At 34.7% G+C, this 24,573-nt stretch overlaps 3 protein-coding genes across 4 annotated transcripts; 2 read left to right on the top strand and 1 right to left on the bottom strand.

Moving 5' to 3' along the window:
- Positions 1 to 5,471: 5,471 nt before the first annotated feature.
- Positions 5,472 to 14,580, top strand: LOC102590110 (elongation factor Ts, mitochondrial). The gene is made up of 9 exons (XM_006349939.2): positions 5,472 to 5,610; positions 7,256 to 7,578; positions 7,676 to 7,848; positions 8,642 to 8,722; positions 9,044 to 9,218; positions 9,615 to 9,799; positions 10,369 to 10,494; positions 12,978 to 13,066; positions 13,939 to 14,580. The coding sequence occupies exons 2-9, from the start codon at positions 7,278 to 7,280 to the stop codon at positions 13,982 to 13,984; spliced, it is 1,176 nt and encodes a 391-aa protein (XP_006350001.1). The 5' UTR covers positions 5,472 to 5,610; positions 7,256 to 7,277; the 3' UTR covers positions 13,985 to 14,580.
- Positions 14,581 to 14,731: 151 nt separating this feature from the next.
- Positions 14,732 to 16,354, bottom strand: LOC102589781 (chlorophyll a-b binding protein 8, chloroplastic-like). Its single transcript, XM_006349938.2, has 3 exons — positions 16,083 to 16,354; positions 15,595 to 15,656; positions 14,732 to 15,520 (listed from the first exon to the last, which is right to left on the bottom strand). The coding sequence occupies exons 1-3, from the start codon at positions 16,224 to 16,226 to the stop codon at positions 14,905 to 14,907; spliced, it is 822 nt and encodes a 273-aa protein (XP_006350000.1). The 5' UTR covers positions 16,227 to 16,354; the 3' UTR covers positions 14,732 to 14,904.
- Positions 16,355 to 17,498: 1,144 nt separating this feature from the next.
- On the top strand, positions 17,499 to 23,612 carry LOC102604301 (kinesin-related protein 6). 2 transcript variants are annotated; one of them, XM_015309849.1, is made up of 18 exons: positions 17,499 to 17,820; positions 17,896 to 17,973; positions 18,076 to 18,126; positions 18,216 to 18,784; positions 18,879 to 19,047; positions 19,166 to 19,227; positions 19,323 to 19,524; positions 19,600 to 19,676; positions 19,758 to 19,860; positions 19,955 to 20,053; positions 20,137 to 20,313; positions 20,847 to 21,126; positions 21,368 to 21,529; positions 21,611 to 21,826; positions 21,911 to 21,948; positions 22,032 to 22,195; positions 22,293 to 22,418; positions 22,508 to 23,612. In XM_015309849.1, exons 1-18 carry the CDS (start codon positions 17,736 to 17,738, stop codon positions 23,327 to 23,329), a joined length of 3,480 nt encoding a protein of 1,159 aa, XP_015165335.1. In that variant the 5' UTR covers positions 17,499 to 17,735; the 3' UTR covers positions 23,330 to 23,612. The 2 variants fall into 2 exon arrangements, with proteins under 2 accessions (XP_015165335.1, XP_006350126.2); XM_006350064.2 differs by having other exon boundaries at positions 18,073 to 18,126.
- The last annotated feature ends 961 nt before the right edge of the window (positions 23,613 to 24,573 follow it).

Here is a 24,573-nt window from a genome sequence, read left to right as displayed (position 1 = left end):
GAAGTATGAGGATTCACCACTAAAGGTGCTGAAGTCGGACTGAGGATCGAACTAAGCGTGATCTGGATGCTTAGTGCATGAACCTACATCATGAAATGATGTAGCGCAAAGTATGTGTCAGTACTAGGAATGTACTGAGCATGCATGATATAGATATGCTAATGAACAAACTATATAAGCTGAACAATGCATAACTGAGTAATGATATAATCTGAACAAGGATATAGATACTGAAGTATAACTAAAAAACTAAACTGAATGCAATGACCAAGTACTAATCATGAAGATAACATGTTGAACTGATTACTGAAGTAAATGCTAAAAATTTGGTCAATGCACTAAGAGTCTAACTGTGGGAGCTACTATTAACCGACATAAACCCGTGAGCTAAACGTGGAGTCCGATGTATACGCCTTATCGAGAGGACCTAATATACCTTGCTAGGGGTATAGAGACATGACTGTGGCATGATCACTAAAACTGATGCCCAACAGAGGGGACTTATAAACTTACGCGGGCACGTAGTTGTGGGACTTTGAGGGTATGCCTAACCCTAGTCCAACTCGGTGCTAAGTCTACTCCCAACTGAATATTCATAAAGCTAAAATGCACTAAATACTGAATAGCTCAAATTACTAACATGCTAACTTAGGATGCAACATTTATATGTTGAGAACATGACATTCAAAATTTGAAGCATGAATTTCTGTCTGACTGGCCTAGCAAGTATAATTCATGAACTAGGATAAATTTACACAATCTAGGGTTCTGAGTTCTATGCAAGGAATTATACTAAATTATCAAGAAACAAGCTATTTAGAATAAAGGAACCATAATCACAATAAATCTTGAAAATCTAGAAACCCTATGTCTAAACAGTTTATGAGAATCTAAAGAACTAACTCAATTCTAGGAACCTAATGGGTGAAAGGAACCCACTAGTGAAATAAATTCTTTGGATTTCGGGGTTGAGCTTTGAAGAACGTTTTTTGCTTGTTCTTGAGAGAGTTGGTCACATCTTTCTCTTCTTTTCACTCTAAGCCGGGTGATTTTAGGAGAACGGGGCTTTTGGGGGGTGATTCTGACTAGATTATTAGGCTTAGATCGAGTAAAATGACGTAGTTTAGGCATCAAACGACATAGCTTAAGTGCCCAATGCATAGGGAAAAAGACCAAAACAACCCTGACTTAAAACTGACGAAGTGCCATTCACGGTAGGATTGACGGACCGTCATTTGAACCATTGCCTGTCAACTGGGTCGTGGTTTGTGGCCCTACCCAACAGGGCTTTACTGAAACGAGCGTAACTTTTTACTCCGAGCTTGGATTTTAGCAAACTCAGTGACGTTGGAAAGATGACTCAATTATCTTTAATTTGATTGGTCATGGGTCGCCTAATTCATTTTGTGATAAAAGGTATGACCGTTTGAAGTTGACCCAAAACTTAAAGGCTGACATATTCCCTCCACGGTCCACTTCACGGACCGTTTGAAACACCACGGGCCGTAGAGACGACCGTGGTTCCTCACAGGAACTAGGGTGGTTATGGGGTGACTTTCACGGACCACTTAACGACCCGTATGGGGTTCCACGGACCGCCTAGTGGTTGTGGTTCCTCATAGTGGCCTTGGGTGGCTCCTGGTCACTTTGACGGGCAACCTGACGGCTCGTGTGAAGTTCCACAGCCCGTGAAGGGTCCGTGGTCCTCCACATTTTGCCAAGTATGAACCACGATTGTGGTGACGGGTCGTAGTCTTGTACATGTCTTCACCCCTCAATGGTTCTCCCATTTTTCCTTTTGTACCGTCCTAGTTAGATTTATGAGATGTTACAGATAAAGATTAGAATAATAATAATAATAGGTGCATAAAAAGATATTTCAAATTGTGTATGTAAAATTTTAAATTAGATTAATCGAATCTTCTTGTAGACTAATGATGGTAAGTAGTTACACTAAATCCAAATACTTACATTTTATTTTTGTTTTCTTACCATAGTCTATAGTGGGAATCTAAAAATGGTCATTTCTTTAGTTGAAATTCACCTATAAAAGGCGGTCAGTAGGCTTCTCCAAAATACCCCACATTTGCAAAGCCTAAGTATTCTTTACATTCTTTTCTCTAGCTCCGTGAAAATGTTTCCCCCTCCCCCTTACCCTGGACCGATGAGACTTTTTGGTGGATTGAACACAATTAATAATAATAATAATAATAATGTTAATTACTATGATCCTTTTATATTCAATCCCAATGCTTTAAAATTTAATGTGGTTCATCAAGTTCAACAAGAAGTTGGCCAGCAGCCTAACAATGTTGGGTCGGCTTCGCGAGTTAAACCACCTCGCATGCTTTGGACTGATGAGTTGCATCGAAAGTTTGTTGATGTTGTTCATAAATATGGCGGACCTTGGGGTTAGCAGAAACTTTACCCTTTCTATGTCACATTATTATTTATTTATGCTCAAATTTTTTGTTTTCTTTATAAAATATAAAAGTGTGTTCGTCTGTCTTTTTTTAAAATTTGCACCACATAAAATCTATTAAAGAGAAAAACCTACCGTGCAATTTTTTATTTTATTTTTAAAGTTCAAATTCAAATTCCTAGAATTTTATTCATATCTCACCACAACACTTGATGATTGCATGTCTCTAGTAACTAGCATGTAGATCGATTTTTCTTTCACTCTTTTTAAAAAAAAAATATTTGGATGAAATTAAAGACAAGTACTCAGGTTTTTCTTTTTTTTTAATTCAACAAAAACAAACTTTTATTTATTTCATGATCTCATTTTTTTAAATTATATCAAAGTAGATCTAAATCATCTATTGAATTGTTCTTAATTAGTGGTACTCTTTTTACAAATTTTAATTTGTTTGCAGCTGTTAGGCCAAGGCATATTTTGAGGGAAATGGAACATATGGGAATATCTCGCTATCAAATTAAGAATCACTTACAGGTTTTTGTATAATTCTTCTTTATTTATAATCATCGATTAATTAAGACGGATTAATATTTTGTACATTTAGTAATATAATCTATTTTAATTTGTACATTTATTATATTTCAATCTGTCTATTTGATATCCTTAATAATAATTTAATATGATATATACTTAAAATATGTTATTGATTTTTTGCAGAACTATAGAGCTAAGCTCAATCCAAATGACGTTGGAGGAAGAAAACGTATAAGTATATATTTTATATGTTTTATTTATGCATTTTATTTAGTTTTAGTTTATTTAATTATCACTTTTATATTTAGTAATTCGTTAATTTTAATATCCACATATATATCATATTTAAGATGATAAAATTTAAAAAATAATCTACTCTTTTATATTTTTGTGAAAATAGGTAAGGCAACATCTAAGAAGGAACTCATCCAAGATGTTCAAGTAAGTTCCTTGCACACTTCTTGATTATTATTTTTCAAGGAATGGAGAATAAATGACTTTAAAAAAATTTAGTTTGTATATATTGAGTACTTTTACATTATCACATCCTTCATAGGATATTACTTTTTAAATATTTTTATTGTAAGAAAAATTGAACCTATTTGATCAACCTAGCCATTCGAAATTAGTAATTTGTATTTGATTAAAATTAATTAAAAATAACTTTTGCTAGTTGTTTGCGTCTGATTAAAAATTACTTTTATGAGTTAAATTATGAAAAATTAAAGAAAGTTACTTCTAAATTTTAATTCAGTAATTACAAATTTCTGATATGAGCAATTTTCACCTAAAGAAAAAAAACATTTACTTTTTAAACTTGGGAGAAACTACTTTTTTCAGTTTCTGCTATTAGTTAATTATTTGTTCCTTCACCAAAATATTTCTCAAAGATCATCATCATTTAAAATATATATATATTTTTTTTAAAAGGAAGCACTTTTTTTGGGAAGTTGACCAAATATGTCAGTGATCTTGAAACAAGGTTGATTATCTGTTGCAACAAATATAAAAATTCTTTCTACTATCGATATATTAATGGTGTCAAATGGACGAACTGAATTGATTTTAGAATGTTACTGATTAACCAAACTTTAATGAATTACGTGGATCATATTTTATGAGTTAATTTTGTCACTTGATAGTCCCTAGTGATCGTATCATTAAATGTAGGAGCAGTTGAAAAATGTTGATGGATGGAAGGCTGATGACGATGTGATAGTCCCTCAGCTTCCAACCGAGGAGGAGATGGTGGAAGCCCATATTTCTCCAGATAACGTTTTTATGGAAGAACTTCTGAACTGGATATAAAGCAAGATATTTAATTTGTGATAGTACTATAGTTTATAGCACAATGTGCGTTTCTTTGGTTTTGCAATTCGAGAGGACCTTTTGATAAGGAAGTTTATGGAAGTTTGAATTTTATTTTCTTAGATTTGTTTCTTTGGATCTTTAATATTTTATGGAATTTTAATATTTTTAGTTGTCGATTAATATCTTAATAGTAAAATCCTTTTTTAAAGTGTCATTATGATTCTATTAAGACTAAATTTCATTAGAGTGTTGAGTCTTTCGTGCAAAACAATTTATGTTTGGTTGATACTATTGTTTTATAACGTATTCAGTTATATTCTATTGTGTTGAATTATATTATACTGTATTATTTTGATAAATATAAGATTGAATAAATTATATTGTTTTTCGTTGTTATATAATGTTATACATCAATATTTTTTTAAGAAAATCAAAGGTAGTATAAAAGACACATAAATTAGAAAAAAATGAGGAAAAAAAGAGGTAATAATACGACCATATCCAATTAATCGTTACACAAAATAAAAATTCATTACGTAATGATCAATTTAACATATGATTTAATTAAATATAAATAACAATCAAAATAAATTTATATTTGAATTGACACACAAAATACAAATAATAAAATGGAGAATAACTATCCAAAATGAATTAAAATAAAGGGGAAAGGGGTAAATATACCCTTGTCAAAAGGATGATACATATTAACAAAGTATATTTATCCTCGTCGTCTAATAAATAAAATATATTTATCTTTTTCATCAATAAACTCATACAAATTAAATTAATTTTCTTTCTTTAATTTCAAAAAAATCATATGGCTTTTTTTTTTTTTTTTAAATTTTTTATTAAAAGGACCAAAGGGTCAAGATTTTTATTAAATAACGTTACTTACAAAATTGGGCTTAGCCCAAAATGCTAAACCCACAAAATCATATGGCTTTACAAATCACCTCACTTACTTTTCTTTTCTTTTTTAGTTGGAATGAATATGAAAAAGTTAAATATATAAATAAAGTAACATTTTAAAGTTACTAATACCTTTGAAAAAAATTAATTTTAAAAAAGTTCAATTAACGAAAAGATAACTATGCTCCATTTGTTAGACGATAAATATATACCTATAACATTTTTTTCTTAACAAATGATATATTAATTCTAAATCGCAAAATTTACGGAGACATATTTACCCCTTTTAGTCATCAGTCTAAAGAAAAAAAGAAGGTAAACCCTTAAAACCCACAGAAGAGCACTAGTAGCAGCCAGCTAGCCACCAGGACGAACTCAGTTACCGGCGGCGACTGATCTCCGGCCGAATTTCCTCCTGATTAGCATAACAGGTAACCTTCTTAGAACCAAACTTTTACCAATTCACACAAACAGCCTTCAATTCACTGTTCGCTGCAAATACCGAATCTTCCGCAAGCAATGAGAATTCGTTCGTTTAGTTCATTAAATTACGTTGTAGTGGTTTGGATTCATATTTGTTAACTAGAAAATGAGTTGAAAGAATTGGTGGATTTAATTTGTTTAGAATTTTTTCCAAAATGCAAGTAAAAAAGTGTGCTTTAGCCAAAATTAGTTTACTCCACTTGTTTAAACATGTCTGTGTATACCCATTTCTTTTTATTTTTGAATTTATGGAGTTAATAAGCTATAATATGAACTTGATCAAGTGTATGAATAGATAACTTTAGCACATTAAGTGTTTGAGGAACTTCCACGCCCGGGGTGCTCCTAAGTCCTATGTGCCTTTCAGTTTTCCTGCATTTGTTTTTACCTCTTTTAAACAATGTTTTTTCTACACCGAGGTGTGGCATAGTGGTCAATGAATTGGGCTGAGAATGGTGTGAGCTCTCGTTTAAATCCTAGCAGAGACAAAAAACACTAGGTGATTACTTCTCATCTGCCTTAGCTTTGATGGACAGAGTTACTTGTTGCTGGTGGGAGGTGGCAAAAAGCTGGCTTGGACACTACGGTCATAAAAAAAGCTATGTTTTTTCTAGATAGAATTTAGTTAAATTAGGTTCAGTTTGACAGAGGTGATCTGCCCTCTTAAAGATATCCTAGTTTCTTTTTTTTGCCTTGGATGGTTTCCTGAAATTTTGAGCATTTCCAATTGCTAGCACTCTCCCACTTGGTGTTATGAGGTCAATGGAAACATTCCAATTCACTGCCATGTCTTGTAATTATGTGATGTAGAATGATTGGATCACAAAGGAAACACTTCTATCTAATGGCCTCTAAACTGTCACGAATGTCGTTATAATTATCTTTTCCTGCAAGGTCATGCGTCATCTTGTTAATTATGTCAGATTCTTAACTCATCAAAAAGTTGTATGTTTAATTCCCTCCTGGTCAACAAACATTGTTGTTACTCATGCTCAAGGAATGTTGATCTCACTGTAGATATTCATTGCAATTTAATAACACGGTCTGGAAGTAGAAGTACAAAGGGAGAATGCACTTTTCAGTGACTATAAGATGGACTAAAGTGCCCTAGCACTTTGGCTGGAAATATCAGAATTTATTAAATGTGCTTCAGTTTTTATGAAATAAATATCATAGATTAATTAACTGTTTCATCTTATTGGAAGGATATCCTGTATTAAATAACTATGTACAGGAAACAGAATTAACCTAATTTTCAGGTTATGCAAGTAGAATGTACTTCTGCTGCAGCAATAAAGATCTACCTTATTGTTGCAGTTATTCACATTATGCTTCAAACTTTACCATGGATCTTAGTCTTCTCTCTTCCCACCTGTGTTTGCTTTTAGGTCTCTTCCCCTCTTTCTCCGCTGTTTCTGCATATAATTTGCCTTTTCGATGGAGTTCTGAATCCTCAGTTGTAAATCTTCTAACAACTGAACTTCAGTGTTCTTTGTTGTGCGTATTTATGTTATTGGATACAAATAAATTGTTCTTCAGACACTTTAAGATCGTCATGCATACCTGAGGATATCCATGTTCCTTAATTTTCAGATCACATTCCACTAACTGGAAGATGGTGTTTTATCGTGGTGTAAAACTCCCTATTGCGATCATATACAAGAGTTTAAATAGTTCTATATGTTGTGGACATGGCTACTCTACTTTGACACGTTACGGAAATTCCATTGCTGAGTCTGGAGGATATTTTCACAAACATGGGAATGGGCCTAGAACATTTGCAGTCTCTATTAGGAGATATTCAGCCGAGATTTCCTCTTCTGAGCAGATGAACTTAATAAAACTGCTGAGAGAAAGAACAAGTGCTCCCATAAAAGAAGTTAAAGCTGCTCTTGTCACTAGCAATTGGGATATCGGCAAGTGTGCAACTCATTTACTTTTTCCTTACTCAACTTCCTATTATTCATTGCCATTCTTGGCATAGAATGAAGTGATAATATCTCTTCAATGCAGAGGCTGCTCAGAAAGACCTAAGAAAAAGAGGGATAGTTCTTGCATCAAAGAAGTCTTCTCGAACTGCTGCTGAAGGGTTGCTTGCCTTGGCACAGAATGAAAGGAAGGCAGCTGTGATTGAACTAAACTGTGAAACAGACTTTGTTGCAAGGAATGAAATTTTTCAATACTTGGTTAGTGTACTTTTTTTCTGGTTAAGCGTAAATTTTGAGAGAGTTCTATGGAACGGTGTTACTGCATCTGGATGAACATGAAATACCAAAGCTGCACTAGATACTTATTGTATAATAAATACTTTCCAGATTCAAATTGAATGTTAAGTTTGAATATACCCAGTTTTTATAGGAAACTTTAACTTGGAATAGTTTATTAAGTTGGATTTTGGAATATGGATTATTATGATAAGTGGGTCCACGAGTGCAGTACTAGATTGCTGTCATCCTTATTTAGATGTAGGGAAGTATGAAAGTGGGACTGTTTTAAACTTGTGATACGTAGTAAGGATACTCCATTTTAGGGAAGTGGATTTTAGTTGTGGCACAACTTGGATGAAACGCATAATATGTAATTTAAACAAAAAGAGAGTACATATTTTGCTAGGCAATAAGCTTGGGTTTTGCAAGACAATCCTCATATTTATGCTTTTGGAGATTGTATTTACATTAATGGTCCTCTAAATAAGTTTTCATAGCTTTTTACTCTTGTATTTTTCAAACTTGTAAAATCGCTTTATTTGGGCCGAGGGTCTTCTCTGAAACAATCTCTCTACCCAACCCAATGTAGGGATAAGGTCTGCGTACACCCCACCCTCTCCGAACCCCGTTTATTGGATCACGGTGGATATATTGTAGTTGTTGTTGTCCTCTGCATAAGTTTCTCTTGGCAAAATTTAGTAGTGACATTCCTCTACCCTCCCATGTGATACTGTCTCATGGAGTTGTTATTTTGTATATGCATCATGAATAGGCCTTATCATTGGCAAAATTGGCATTGCTGCTTGAGGGCTCACAACAGTCTTTTGCTGCTTTTCCTATTGGACATCTGGAGGTAAGTGGTCTTCATAATTTTTCTCCACTTGAGGCTAATCCATGTCTTTTTCTATTCTCGTATATGGTATATATTTACACTAGTTTTAGGACCTCAGAGTATCCACTTTAACATTTTGATGGATATTTGTACAAGTATGCTAGTACTTTTAATATCCATTGTTAGGAGTTTTGCTTTCTGTTGATTTATGCTTTCATGTAGAAGCATCCTGATCAACTACAGCTGTCTAGTTTTCGTATTGCAATTCAAATTCTCTTGTGTTTGTGCAGCTCTGCCTCTGTATCAAAGATCAGAATCCTTCAAATTCTTTGTTTTCTACAGGAGTTGAAGCTGAACCTTGATCACCCTAAATTGAGTGGAGAAAAAAGTGTTCAAAATGCAATAACTGAAGTAGCTGCAATGATGGGGGAGAATGTCAAACTAAGAAGGGGATTTGCAATGTCTGCTCCATCTCTTGGTGTGATATCAACGTATCTACATACAAGCCCTCAACCAGGTAGAATTCGTATGAGATGCCTTGATGTATCCAAGGCATAATTTGCACCTACTTTTTTTGTATATTCAGATTTGTAAATAATATTATAAAAAATAATTAGATATGAAGCATACCAGTGCTTTTGAGTAGAAAAACTTCCTCATCCCTGATAAAAAATGACCCCTTTTCTCTCTGACTTGGGTAATGTGCATATAACCCTGATCATTTTTTGGATCTTATCAACTCCCTAGTATTATGATAGGCTTTTTGCGTTCTTCTTAGGAGCTGATATTTTCTTTTATTTTGTACTCTATGCATCTTCTGGATGCTTTTGCTATTAATATATCACTTCATAAAAGAACTGGAATTTTGGATATTTGCAGTAATAGTAGATTTAATGCTTGTGAAAATATGCAGGTGTTGGACGTATTGCCGGAATTTTATCACTTGAAGTAGAAGATAAGAATGTCTCACAAGATGCACTTCAGCGTGTTGGATCAGAATTAGCTATGCATGTAGTTGCTGCAAAGCCATTGTTCTTAACAAAAGAAGATGTTTCCTCTGATGCACTAAGCAATGAACGCGAGATTCTCAAATCTCAGGTACTTGTCAATGCAAAGTTATGACTTGTTTCTGATGGGTTCATGTGAAGATATAGGATTTATGAAATTAAAGATTAACAGACCAGTAAAATCTGATCTATGATGCTTGTGCTCAGAAAAAAACTGTTTGTTATACATCATTGTTCCTTTCTTTCTTTTCTTTTTATTTTTCCTTTTTTGGGTTGAGGGTTGGGGTGGAATGTGGTTGGAGCATTATTATCTTGTAATCTAATAGTTATGTTTCTTTCTATTTAATCAATGATATGATATGTGCTATTCGTCATTTTTGTTTTACTTTAGTAATGCTCAGATAGGTTTTTTCTGTTATTTTTAAAACAAAGACTATGCTATGTAATGTATCGAGAAGTTTGGTAACTAGAAGTAGCACTAAATCAACTGTTGGGCCCAGAAGATTATTCCACCGCTTCAATATGTTTCATCAGCGTCAGCAGCAACCCCTATCTTTTGATCAATTATGAAGCGTGCATTCATCATGTTTCATCATCTTGTAAGGTTTTGTAAATTGACTAAATTCAAATTCTAAGTACTTATTATGTTTTCCTTTACAGGCAGAGAGTTCTGGGAAGCCTCAGATTGCCATAGAAAAAATGGTTGAAGGTCGTTTGCGCAAGTATTTTGAGGAAGTAGTTTTGATGGAGCAGAAATTTATTGTGAACGACACAATGAATGTGAAGGTAAGAAAGTAATCTTTTAGTTGGGATGCCATTTTGTTAGATTTCTGTTTCTACTTCCTTTCACAAGGTCACGCTCTCGCCATAGTCCAAACTTCTCTTTTGAATACCGGATATTGGAATAAATTGATGCTTGTTAGTGTGCATTCAGGACCAAGGTGAAAGTCCAGACTAGAGGTAGTTGTGACACCTCTGTATTTAGGGGCTCTATTACTTTAATTGCTTTTGATATGGCTTGGGTGTTAGGATTGGTATGAAAATGGATCAGATATATCCTTCCTTAGAGTTATGGGTTGGACTGTCATAACTCTTCACAAAATATGCACCATTAATCTTGGTCGTGTGGGGTTGGGTGGCAGTCCCTAAATCAAAATAGCCACAAACTGAAAGTGTGGGTACATAAGATCAGATTTGACCTTTTACAACCAGCTTTTTACTCAAACAGCTCCATGATCTTATGGCGATGAGCGAAAGCCATTGAAAAAGGCCAAGGTCTGCTGATGCTGCAAGTGCAAAATGCAACTAAATACACGCGTTAGTGACTAAAACTGCAGAATGAAGACAGATAATAGCATGTTTCTCTATGTATGTATACAAAATAGGAGAATAAAAATTACTATATTGAATAATAGCTGGGCAGAGGAATTAAAAATATCCCTGATGTCATAATTTTTGGCCGACACCTCTGAAAGCATAGTTCCTGTCTTCCTCCCGTCTTTGAGCTCGTCCATTTTTTGGGTGTTACATCTTTTTATGGAGTTTATCCAAGTTTAGGTGATCTTTCTGGTACCAACACTGCATGAGCAACTACAGAAAAAGAACACCACAACAAAATTGAAGAAGAATGAATTGAAGGCATCAGAGGAAGCACTGACGAACTTGTTACTTGTGTTTCAGTCAATTAAAATACAATAGCATGTCAGTTATGTCGAGGAACCATCTTATAATTTTGATTCAGATGCAAATATACAGTTTTAATTTCGAACTCAGATATATCTGGTTTTCTTATACTAAAGTTCAGAAATTGCCTGTTTATTTACTAGGATGTTCATCCATAATTTTCTCCTACTGCTCCACAGCTTTAATAGGTATCAGTAGAGTTATAGGCCTCAATCTCTTAGGGGTCGTTTGGTAGCGTGTATTAGCAAAAATAATGCATGTATTAATTGTGTATGAGTAATACCTTGTTTGGTACACTTTTTCATGCTACGTATAACTAATGCAAGTATTTGTTATACACTCTATTGTGTATTAAGGTGTTTATTACTAATACCATGAGTTTCTAAGTATTAGTAATGCAAGGGATTTAAATGCATGCATTAGTATGGTTAAGACCCCATTACCCCTCAATTTTTTTTTTACATCTTTGCCACCATAATTGTGAAGGGTATCTTTGTAAATAAATATTTTTATGCAATGCATGTTATTTTTAATAAATCAAACCAAACAATGCATGAGAAATAATCCATGTATAATTAATGCAAACATTACTAATACAAGCATTACTAATACACTCTAATTAGCATTATTCTTATACACCCTACCAACCGACTCCTTATTTCTCTTACTCTTAAATCAACATGCTCTTCTTCTAAACTATGCCCCGAATGGGATCTTGAAGCTTGGTTTTTGATAGCTCTTGTTGGTCCTCTTTGTCACCCTTTTGCAATGCTTAGTTGGTTACTTATCACTTTGACTTGTCCCTGCATATTTGTTTTTATTCCAGATTCTTTATCAGTTGAATTTATTCTTGACTATTAATACATTGTTTTGATGAATATACAGAGAACACAATGACCTCATAAATGAACCCCCCTTTTTTTTTATATAAAGAACAGGTATTTGATTGGTTGTTTTTTTAAGCACATGAGACACTCAACCTGATCGCGTTTTAGGGCATTAGCGCTCCTTCGACAATTTCAACAAGGCTCTTACATCTGTGGAACTAAAAACTTAAACCAGTTTGTGTAATTTGGTTTGGGTGCCCATCTTTTGAAAATTAAGGAGTTGTAAGCACTTCCACTTTTATTGGCTCAACTACTGTTGCACATATGGAGTTAGTGGCTAGGCTGGAAGTTACAAACATACTTTTGGCCATATTCTCATCTCTTGTTTAATTTGAATCTTTTATGTTGTGTTGGGTCCTATCTATATATATTTCTGTATCAACATATGTTTTGGAGATTTGTGCAAGGCTCAAGTCTAAATTAACGTATCACCTTGAAGGAAGAAAGATAACTTGGTACCACCTGCCAATTGTCTGACTATTCCATCCTGACAGAAAGTAAATGCTTGTTATAAACATCAAATTACTTTTTTGCTGTGGATTTCTGAGGATGTTATTTTTTTTAGTTGGTTCTAAAATCATGTTTTAGATTCCACCACATTGCAGCTTCTAATTTGCATCGTTTCTTACATGTATTGCCTTCTCATATGTTGTTTACATAGATAACTAACTAGTTGACTCATCTATGAGAAACTTGCAGACATTGTTAAGCAATCTGTCCAAGGATGTTGGTTCGCCAGTTAAGATAGGAAGCTTTCTAAGAGTGGAAGTTGGCGAAGGACTTCAGGGGTAATTACACTTATTTATGACCTGTAATTCTGTAGTTTCCGGGTTAAATTATCTCAGAAAAAGTTATATATGCTTCCTTGAATTTCCATCTTGAATTTAATGTGATGATTGTGCAACCTGCCAGTTCAAGCAGGAATATTATTTAAGCTTCACAAAGTTGTGGGTTCTTTCTTCTGTTGATGAGTGCTTTCCTCCTTTCCTACCACTAACTGCATAATTCACTTCTGCTTAGCTAGAATACATGCTTCTTTTACTTTCTAGTAAAATAATGATTTTGTTTCCAATTGCACATTCACGCAGTCCATGGGTTGAACCAGTTCACCTAGAAGGAGATCCAACCTTGAAAGAGATCTCGACAATAAGATCTTGGTGCAAAACAATGTTTATTTCTTGAAACTAAGCAATATATGAGCTTACCACTGTCTAGCAGATGGCCATGGGGGTTTAACAATAATTTGTGGATTTTTTTTTTCTTCATAATATCTGCCTAATGGTTTAAAATAGTTTGCACACATGTCAAACACTAATTTGTCATTAGAAAGCTAGCAAAAATGGTAAAAGCAAAAGCTAAGCATCTATAAAAGCCAATTATCTGTTTTTCTTGAATGCTTGTCATTTTTGGCGAGATGTTGCACAAGCATTATACGAATAAAATAACTCCGAAATGAAGTAACAAAACCTTTATTGTACTACTACTACACATTCTGTCATAAGATGTCAGGAAAAGATGATAGAAGGAAGAGTTTATTATGCTCTTTAAAGTAGGTAATTCAGGCTGTAAATGGGATGCCATTAGGCCATCACTACTTGCCTTGTCTTATAATTAATTTTTGCATTGTTTGACTCCTGTATTATTGGTTATAACCTTGCAGGCTTGAAACATCAAACGAAAGTGAACCTTTGGCTAATGCTGCTTAACATGAACAACTTATGTCACGATCGTGAGAGAACTACTTAAGACACTGTACTTTAGGCCTCTACTTTCTAGTCTTCTGATTATAGTCTTCATGGTGGCACTGCTGAACATGAGTCCATACGCTAGCTAACCCTGAAGAGGTTTTGTGTTACATTTTGAATTTTCATAGCCAGTAATGTAAGAGAATAAGGTCTTCATTGCTCTAGTGTTTTGGTCTAGTGGTAAGAGAACAACACTTGATGGTGGATTAGTTGCATGTCATGGGTTCGACAAAGCATGATATTAAGTTGAGAAGAGTGGAGAGGGGCAGTATCCACTGAGCTCCGAACTGCACGTCACTAGCCATTTTGGATTTCTTGGTCATCAAAAAGAAATGAAATAGAATAAGGTCTTCACTGAGTTAATTTGTTTGGTTGGTCAGACAGATTATTCTTCCATGATTGTTGATTTATAATGTCAAATGATGTCCTTGTCTTGTCTGTTTTGTTCAGCGACTGCTTTTTTCCCCCTTTGATGGAATACCTGTCAGATTTGGACCCAACTGAGGATAGTAGACTGATAATTAAGAGGCCTGCGCGAGTATGCTGTTTACTTATTACTAGTCTGACTATTCGTCATGAAAGTTACATCCCTTCGTGCTTTCATCCATGGTTCCCTGCTACAAATTTTAGTTTAATGTCTTTTAATGCTACGTTTAATCCAGTATTTGCTCTTTTTTTGTCTTAGAGATTCGAGTTTACACATGATCCTAAAGAATGCTGCAGAAACTGCAGCAGGAAGCTAACAGCTAAAACTCAGGAAAAACAGATTTTTGAGTTGACATGTCCTTTTTAGCTGATTACAATGATATGCAAAATAATATCTGCACATAATGTTTACATATCAGATCAGGGTAGCTAAAACAGGGTGATTTGCTCCTTGTTTAGTGGAACTTGAGGCTGGTCAAGACATTGTTGTTTACAGGGTCAGCCAAATGGTCAAGGAGGTTTTGGTAAGGTCCAACACCAGTTACCAAACCTTGAATGAAGTAACCCAAGATACCCAACATAGCTAGTCTTCCATTCTTAATCTCCTTGAGCTTCAACTCCTTCATAGACTTCTCATCTTTTCCGAACCCGAGAGGGTTAAAGAAAGGTCCACCAGGGTATGCTGGGTCTCCAGATCCTCCCAAGCCTTTCTCTAGCCCCAAAAAGTATTGTTTACCCATAGAACCTGGCTTTGCCCAGTCCTGGAATCTTCTGTGTTCAGCAAATCCCATGAGTGCCATCTCCAATACAAATAGCGTGTAACCATCCGCCCAATAGTTGTATGTTCCAGCTGGAGGAATCACTCCTGTCTGGAACCATGGAAGGGCTGTCTCTGCTGGGATGAGACCAGCCTTCCCAAGAATCTCGGGCGCAATGGCTCCTACTACCCCCAACATAGCAAATCTTCCATTGATGACCTCTCCATATGCTAGCCATTTTGGTTCGATGAAACCTCCAGTACCTTCAGGGTCTGACAGTCCCAGGGGATCAAATCCATAGTCACCAGGAAGGCTGTGGATTACATACAATGAAGTTAGCAAGGCAATGTAGGTAGAAGGGTTAAGTGAGAGTCTCATAAATCTTACCTGCCATCCAAGTATGAAAGGCTCTGCTTGGATGCAAACCAGAGAGGCCTATTTGCTCCTTGCTGTTCAACACAAAAGCATATCAATACATAAAACCAAATGTAACCCAATGGTGTAGCTTAACAGTAAATGAAGTGAGTTGAAAACCCCAGATTCTAGGCTTCAAATGAGACGAACGATGCCATATGCTTTCATCTCATCTACCTAAGCTTTGGTGTGTTAAGTTACATGGTACTTATGCTGGTGAGAGGTAGCGAGTGGCCATGGAATGGTCAAAAGGCAAAGCTCACTCGAACTCCACTGTTATACACCATACACACAAAAACCAAATGTATCCCATGGGTGTCCTAGTAGTAAATGAAGTGGGATGAAAACCTCAACAGATGCAAACCATGCTATATGCTGACTCGAACAACACGACCATATATATACATGTATGTCAATGTACTTGTTATTTATATAGGAAAGGAAGAAGAAAGGGGTGTTACCTTAACAGGTGGAGTGGCAGTAGCCCTTACAACTAAGGAAGCCTTCTTGATTGGAGATTGGAAAGGTCTTCCTCCTAGAATTTGTCTGGCAGCCTCTGTTGAGGATGCAATAGATGATGAGGATATCAATGCCTGTGTTGCCATTTTTTGTTTTCTGATTAAAACAATTGACTTGTGTTGAAGAAGAATAAGCACTCAACTTCCCAAGAGTAGTAGACACAAGGTGGCAAGCAATAAAAGGGACAAAGGTATAGGCCACCAAGTGTTGTGTGGGGCTAGTGGAAAACAGAAAAGTTGTGGTGGACATAAGAAATCTTGAATTCTCAGATAAAGTTTAGGATTATATTGTCAAATGAAAAGAGCACATGTGGCATTATGACTTGGATAGAAGATTTTATACACTCCTAGTCTCAGAAATGAATTTTCAGATACTCTAGTTGGCTGCAACACTCTTGCTCCAGATTTGAAAATATGACTCAAAAATATATAACAATGGGATAGATATATATAAATAAAAAGAACAACAAAGGATATAAAAATGAAAAGTTGAAATAAAATTAATATATGGTAAATGAAAAGTTGAAATAGAATATAAAAATTAACACTCACTTCTATTGACCAACAAAGAGTAAATATTTACCTGTATTATCATTGCATTTTTGTGCTTAATGGGCATGTATTATGGAGCAAATAAAATGATTTTTTTAAAATTTTGAACTCTTTAAGTTTATCTTCATTGGTTTATATAGTACAAGTACACGGATATATAAATTTTATCAAGGTAAAAGATTATCACAAATGTAGTTTATTTTGCAAAACTTTCAAAAAAATCAACGTATCTTGAAAAGTGTTTTTTAGTGGTTATTCGAAGAAAAAAAAAACTTTTGAAGAAAACAATCAATATTAAACTAATCAATTTGAAAATTACTTTAATCAATATTAAAACAACTGTGCTTGACCAAGATTTTAAAAACGCTTCAATGGAAACTTATGAATAATAGTTTCTCCTACTATTCAAAAACACTTATTTTATTTCTAAAAATGTAGTCAAACACCTTAATATTCTAAATGTAAAAAAAACACTTTAACATTTCAAAATCTTGACCAAACCGACTATAAATCATAATTAACTAAAAAATAATTTTCACCTTAATTTATAACTTTTAACCTATGATATAGTTTGAAGGAAATAATTTCTTATTAAAATTAAATCGATGTAAGTATTCTTTTCAGATCTTTTATATTTTATATAGAAAATAAAAACTTCTTACGAGTTACGCCTAAAACTAAAAATCTATTATAAAGAAATACAAAACTAAAATCGATCTATAAAAGACTACAAAATCAAATCTCCGAGATCCCGATGGAAGTTTAATTAGAATCCTAGGTTGCTAACCCCATTTAGAATTTTATTATTGTCCCGGTCTACTATTTTTCAAATTTCAAAAAACAGAGCAACGTTCGTTTTTCATCATAACACTGAAACTGGAGAAATCACCGGTCTTTCAAAGGCAACTTTTTTTTTTCTTCATCTCTCTCTCTCTCTGTGAAGATTGAAAAAAGCATCAAAATCCCTTTTTCCCCTTTTTCTTGATTACCCATTACCCTTTTTTTTTTCATTTCAAAACACTCAGATTTCCCCCCTTTTTATCAATGGATGTTAATGACTGGCATGATCCACTTCTTATTACTGACGCTTCTTCCCAACAACAACTATCGCTTAGCTTTAACAAATACTGTAAGCTATTTGATTTGTATACACAGAAATTGGTGTTAATTTTGTAGCTTATTGTGTTATTCTGTATTTTGGCAGACCCCTTTTCGACGTCGTGTGATTTAGGAAATACAGTGATGGAAGATTCTGATTGTTGTACCCCAATCAAGATTGAGGGTAATTATGCAACCCCTTTTTGGAGTATTACTTAATTCTTGAAAAGGGAATTTTTTTTGTTGATTGATTGTGGTTTATGTGTATTGATTTGGTTGTTAGAAGGGTGTAATGCTGGAGATTTCAAGGACCCAGTTGCAGAAAGTGTGATTAATGGTGGGATATTTAAAAAAGATTTGATTTTTTTTCTTGGTTTTTTTTTTCAAGATTTTGAATTATTGATTGTTTCTTGAAATTTTTTCTAGGTAGAGATGTGTTGGGGTTTTCATTAACATCTCCTGATTTGGTGATTTGTACTGGATCACCGGATATTCCTGCTCGAAGCTATGGAGATTCACCTGAGTTTTTGAAGGGTTGCTCCATTTCTCTAGAAAATGGAATTAAGGGTTCTGAAGAGGTTCAAGCTGCTACAAAGTTGTTAACAGATTGGCAGGGATCAAATGATGAAGATTTGTGTCTACCAGCTCATTTTGAGCTTCCTTCTCCACCAGGGGTTGAAGAGAATTCATCTGAACTTTCAGTGCCTATAGTTAGCATTAATGTTGGATCAACAGATTGTATCAGTTCTGAGAGTGGCATTCAATTTTCGGAGGATAAATATTTCTGTGGAGGCAATGTTCTGAGTACTGACACCAGAATTGAGGAGAGTATATGTGCTAGTGTATATCAGACTGCACGCGTTGGGAATTTTTCGTACCACTTTAACAATATAAGTGCTGGATTTTATCTAGTTGATCTGCATTTTGTGGAGGTAGTCTTGACTGATGATTCTACTGGAGATAGAGTCTTTGACGTTTACATTCAAGAGCACAAGGTGAGAATCAGTGACCTTTAGTCCAATTATCGTCCTTGCATGTTATGCAAATGCTGCAGTTTTAATGTTGGATTTGAGCTGAAATTTTGTGTAGGCTATTTCGTCATTAGACATCTTTGCTCGTGTGGGAGCAAATAAACCCCTGCTGATATCTGACCTTGAAGCTCATGTTGATGGTGAAGAAGGGATTTCCATAAGATTTGAAGGGGTAATAGGAATGCCAATTGTTTGTGGCATTTCTATAAGGAAACATTCTTCAAAATGTAAGTTGGGAAATTATTAGAATGTGTAGCTATTTTTTAACATCTTGTGATTTGATTCCATGCCATTTTTTTCTTGACATACTGATAAACTAGAGTAACTTGTATGCTTGTATATCAGGTACCGGAGAGTGTGAAGTACTTGAGTTTTCAAAAAATTCTCCACAAAGAAACTCACTAGAGGTTTGAGTCTTTAATGGCCTCTTTATTATAAAAGAGGAGTGTGATTAAGAATCATTAGAAGCTCGAATTAATATGCTTGTTTTGCTATCATCTAGGTTAGTGGTGATATTAAGGCAGATGGAGAGCTTCAATTAGCAAATGTATCTCATGAAAAGGAACTGGAAGAAGTAAAGAGGCAGGTGGAGGAACTTAAAAGGGAGAATGAACTGAAATGCAAAGAATGTGCTGAAGCTTGCAAGTCTTTAAAGGATCTTCAGAATGAGCTCATGCGCAAGTCAATGCACGTTGGATCACTCGGTACAGAAATATCTCTCTTCAATAGAACTGCTTAAACTTTTCTAAAACTAATATGTTAATATTGCTTGTCTTTAGCTTTTGCAATTGAGGGCCAAGTGAAAGAAAAGAGCAAGTGGTTTTCATCCTTGAGAGATCTGACAAGGAATTTGAAGGTAACTAGTTTTTATGCTTGTTTCATAAGTTTCTCGTACCCTATAAGGAAATGTATTGATTTTGTTCGTATTTTTCTGCAGATCTTGAAAATGGATCAGATTAAAGTATCTGAGGAAGCTTCAACATATAAGCAGCAATTCCTAGCAGATTTTGCAGATATGAGCTCTACCATTCAGTCCAAATGTAAATTTGTTTTAGCCACTGGAGTTCACTTATGTTAATAGCTTCGTTGGAAGTGAAGTTTATGAGTTTGCCATTCCTCTTCTTATGATCACAGTAAAGGAACAAGTTGAATTGCATGAAGATCTCAAGATCAAGTTCATCAAGGGTGCTAAGGAACAGAAGGAACTTTATAACAAGGTTTTGGATTTAAAAGGTAGGGGATCAGTATGTTATAACACTTATAAGAGCAATTAGTTCATTATCATATACTTGTTTAACTCTATTGGATTGCTTCAGGGAACATTAGGGTCTTTTGCCGGTGTAGGCCTTTGAACGTCGAAGAGACAGCTGCAGGAGCCTCAATGACGATTGACTTTGAAGCTGCAAAGGATGGGGAACTCACTGTGAAGTCCAACGTCACATCTAAAAAGACCTTTAAATTTGATGCTATTTTTAGCCCCCAAGCCAACCAAGGTAACAATACACCACAGTCAGTCTTGATGTAAGTTGAGACTAGTGCAAGCAATCACTTTAGCTAAGGAGCATAGTGCTAAGTTAAGAATACTGCTGAAAGAGTAGTGCTAGAAAGAGTACTTCATGATCTAAGGGAACATCTTCAATGGTACTAAAAGACCCTCTACGGGACTAATTTAAGAATAATGCTAGACTTTCACTTAAACTAAATTTATGATTGTTGTCAACAAGTGATTTTGAATCCAAGGAATGTAATCCGTTCTCAAGAAAAAAAAGTTCACGGGGTTAGAAAACCATCCAATTTGGAGGCATTAGCAGGAAAGAAGTCCTTTTAAAACATATCTGAAGTTATTGCGTCTAAATAGCATTTACAGAAAAGGATTCATTATTTTGCTCTGGATAAGTGTAAGCACCAAACAAAGATAAACAAGTTGTCGCCAACTTATCTAAGATACTGTAGGAACCAAAATATTTTGATGAAAAGTCATTTTCTCCCTATTTACACGATTTCCTCTTACTTGTTATTACAATAGCTGAAGTTTTTGAGGACACTGCTCCCCTGGCAACCTCAGTTCTAGATGGGTACAATGCCTGCATATTTGCCTATGGCCAGACAGGAACTGGCAAGACATTTACAATGGAGGGCACAGAAGAGTCTCGTGGGGTCAATTACCGGACACTTGAGGAGCTATTCCGCATTATTGAGGAGCGAAAGAACGCAGTTCGTTACGAAATATCAGTGAGCGTCTTGGAAGTATACAATGAGCAGATTCGAGATTTGCTAGTTTCAGGATCCCAACAAGGCGTGAAAAGGTAATTACAAAATAATTTGCTCACTTTGTTTACAAGCTAGTGGAATAATACTTCAGAGACTTGCCAAGCTGTTAAGAACAAGAGAACAATGTAGCTAGTAAAATATGATTGTATATCAGTTTACGATACTTGTATGGCTAAGAATGATCAAGTATTTCTTTATGGTGGACTACAGAAAATTTGAGTCTAATAGTAAACTACCATATGACAATTTCATGTTGGTTCCATGATTTCATTTTAGGCTTGAAATAAAGCAAGATGGAGAAGGAATGCATCATGTTCCGGGGCTAGTTGAGGCCCACGTGAATAATATGAACGAGGTTTGGGAAGCCTTACGAACTGGTAGCAATGCGAGGGCAGTTGGATCAACCAATGCAAATGAGCACAGCAGCCGATCACATTGGTTTGTGCATCATAATTTATGGTAGCTTTTCTTTTGTGTACACATTATGTCACTATTACTAATCCGATGCATTGTATGTAGCATACATTGTGTAATGGTAAAGGGGGAGAATTTACTAAATGGGGAATGCACAAGAAGCAAACTGTGGCTAATTGATCTAGCAGGAAGTGAGAGGATAGCTAAGACAGAAGTACAGGGTGAAAGGTTAAAAGAAACCCAAAATATAAACAGATCTCTTTCTGCCCTTGGAGATGTGATATCTTCACTTGCAACAAAAAGCGCACATATTCCATTCCGGTACTTGCAATATTCTTGCGCACATTCTCAATATATTTGGTAATATCTTCCTTTCTGATGTTTGTTTTTTTCATCGTCTAATAGGAACTCGAAACTTACTCATTTGCTCCAAGACTCACTAGGTATTTATCTTTGATATGCTTGATTCATGAACTTCAGAAGAAACTATAAACAACTAGGACCTGATAGGCTTTTTATTTTACAGGAGGAGATTCAAAAACATTGATGTTTGTACAGATCAGTCCAAATGAGAATGACTTGAGTGAGACTCTTTGCTCATTAAATTTTGCAAGTCGAGTTCGAGGTATAGAGCTAGGTCCAGCAAAGAAGCAAGTGGATAGTATGGAGCTTCTGAAATACAAACAGATGGTAGCATAAATTTCTGTTCCGAAATTTACATACTTTTTTTTAAAGTTTCCTCTGAACTAATCTCCCTGCCTTTCGAAAAATTTATTTACCTTGTCAGGTTGAAAAGGGCAAACAAGATATGAAGAACAAAGATTTTCAGATGAAAAAGATGGAGGATACAGTTCATGGCTTGGATATTAAGTTGAAAGAAAAGGATATGAAAAACAAAAGCCTTCAGGACAAGGTTTGAATTCAAACTTTATTCAGACATGTGAAGTTTGAAATTATTACATATCACATTTTAACTGATTAGACTGTTAATATGATGTGCAGATTAAAGAACTAGAATCACAACTTCTTGTTGAGAGAAAGCTTGCTCGACAGCACATTGACTCTAAAATTGCTGAACAGTTTCAGCAACAGCATATGAGACAACAGAATGAGGAGGAAGATGCAGCACCTACGAGGCTACCACTTGCCAGCAAAATTTCTGTTCTAAAGACTTGTGATGAAAACAAGTTTCCACTTAATATACCTCGACCACTTACTGAGAACAATTCCTACAAACTCTCGGTGCCTTCTGCTACTGTAGATTGTCCTTTGAAGCACAATGACCTGACAGAAAAAGCAAACAAGGAGAACAATCCAGATATTGATGAACAACCAGTTGCTCTAAAGAGGTTGGGGAGAGCTTCTATGTGCCCGATTGCACACAGGATTCTTCCTACACCTGCTCCACGTCGTAACTCTCTAATTCCTATACGCACTCTGTCAGCTGTACCTAAGTTGCCTCCTCCACTTTTTCCATTGAGATCAATTCAATCAGAGGAGATGGAAGATGCTGATGGAGTTGATTCAAAATGCTTACCTGAACCAACTTCACAGGACAGTCCTAAAGAGCTTAAGACAGCCAGTAAGAAGCTCAACAGTGTCTTGAGAAGAAGTCTTCAGAAGAAAATGCAGTTCAAGTCTCCTATGCAGCAGAACATCAGAAGAGTTGGCATAAACGTGGGAATGGAGAAAGTTAGGATCTCCATTGGTAGCAGGGGAAGAATGGCTCAAAGAGTGATGCTTGGTAATGCTAGAAGAGTTCCAAAAGAAAATCAGCTGAAGCAAAGATGGAATATTGGAACAGCCAACAAAGCTGTTCTATGATTCTGATTCTTTATTTTACTACTTGTTTATTCTGAACTAACTAATTGAAGATGCTTCTTGCATGCATTGTGCAGCAACACAGAAACTGAAAAAAAAGGAAAAAGGTTTGTTGATTGCTCAACCTAAAGCCACTTTACACCTTGTTTGTGGATGGTTGTTATCCGTTGTATTGTATTGTAAGTTTAAATACAACGTTTGTTTTGATTGTTACTTAAATTCTATTGTATCATTTAAATCCATCATTAGGTAACGGTGAAAAAATTCATTTTATGTAACGACCGATTTGTTGTGATCGCGTGGTTATCTTAATATTTTCTTCTCATTTTGTCTTTATTTGTTATTTAATAATTATTTTAAATCTTTTATTGTACATTTTTATAGTTGTTTTACCTCGTATCCTACTTTCTTATAGGTTTATCATTCAAATTATTTGTGTGACATTATGTAACGACGGAGAACGATACAATCTATCCAAACATTTAGGCTATTCATTCGCTCTTGTATTCATGCATGCATTTAGGTTATATCATCAAATACAATACATGAGTATACAAAGATATATAAACACAAAAAAATGCCGGGAGTGTATTCATTTGCTCTAATTTTACTTGTATAAGAGCGAAAAAGGAGCGAGAGATGGAGAGAGGCGAGTGGGTTATGATTTTGAGGCGCAAAAATTAAAGACCCTACCAAATATAGAGAATCCACTTAAATTCAGTTCAACTCACCCAGATATCTCTATTTAACACTCCTAAATTGGATTAAATATTGAGTGGGTTATGATTTTATTTATTTATTGTTTAATTTATTTTATTTCACTCAATTATAGCCCAACTTGCAGACACCACTAACGTCAAGAAAAAGCTTCAATATTCAATATTATACAAACAGTATCAAATGTCTATATTTATTAAAATTATTTTTTTATATTTACAAATATTTTAATATTTTATTTTACTTTTAATAAATAATTTAAATTATATAAATATTTAAGACTTATTTTAGATTATAAATATTAAAAAAAATTGCTCATTCTTAATTTTTATATTTAAACAAATAATATCACGTAAATTAAGACAAAAACAAATATACTAATTTAAGATCAAATTATTTTACCTGCCACTTTGTTTCTTTGGATGAAGACAAACTTAGCATATGGTTCAAATTTCAAGGGTTATATAAATCGAAAATGTAATGCAATTGGATCTCATCAAATCTTTGTAACGCTAATAATGTTTCTTGAC

This window comes from Solanum tuberosum, unplaced genomic scaffold (genome assembly GCF_000226075.1).
Source record: "Solanum tuberosum cultivar DM 1-3 516 R44 unplaced genomic scaffold, SolTub_3.0 scf00116, whole genome shotgun sequence".
In the NCBI taxonomy this organism is placed as follows: Eukaryota; Viridiplantae; Streptophyta; class Magnoliopsida; order Solanales; family Solanaceae; genus Solanum; species Solanum tuberosum.
Note: the sequence above shows the minus strand (reverse complement) of the source record. Positions and strands in the feature narration are given on the sequence as shown.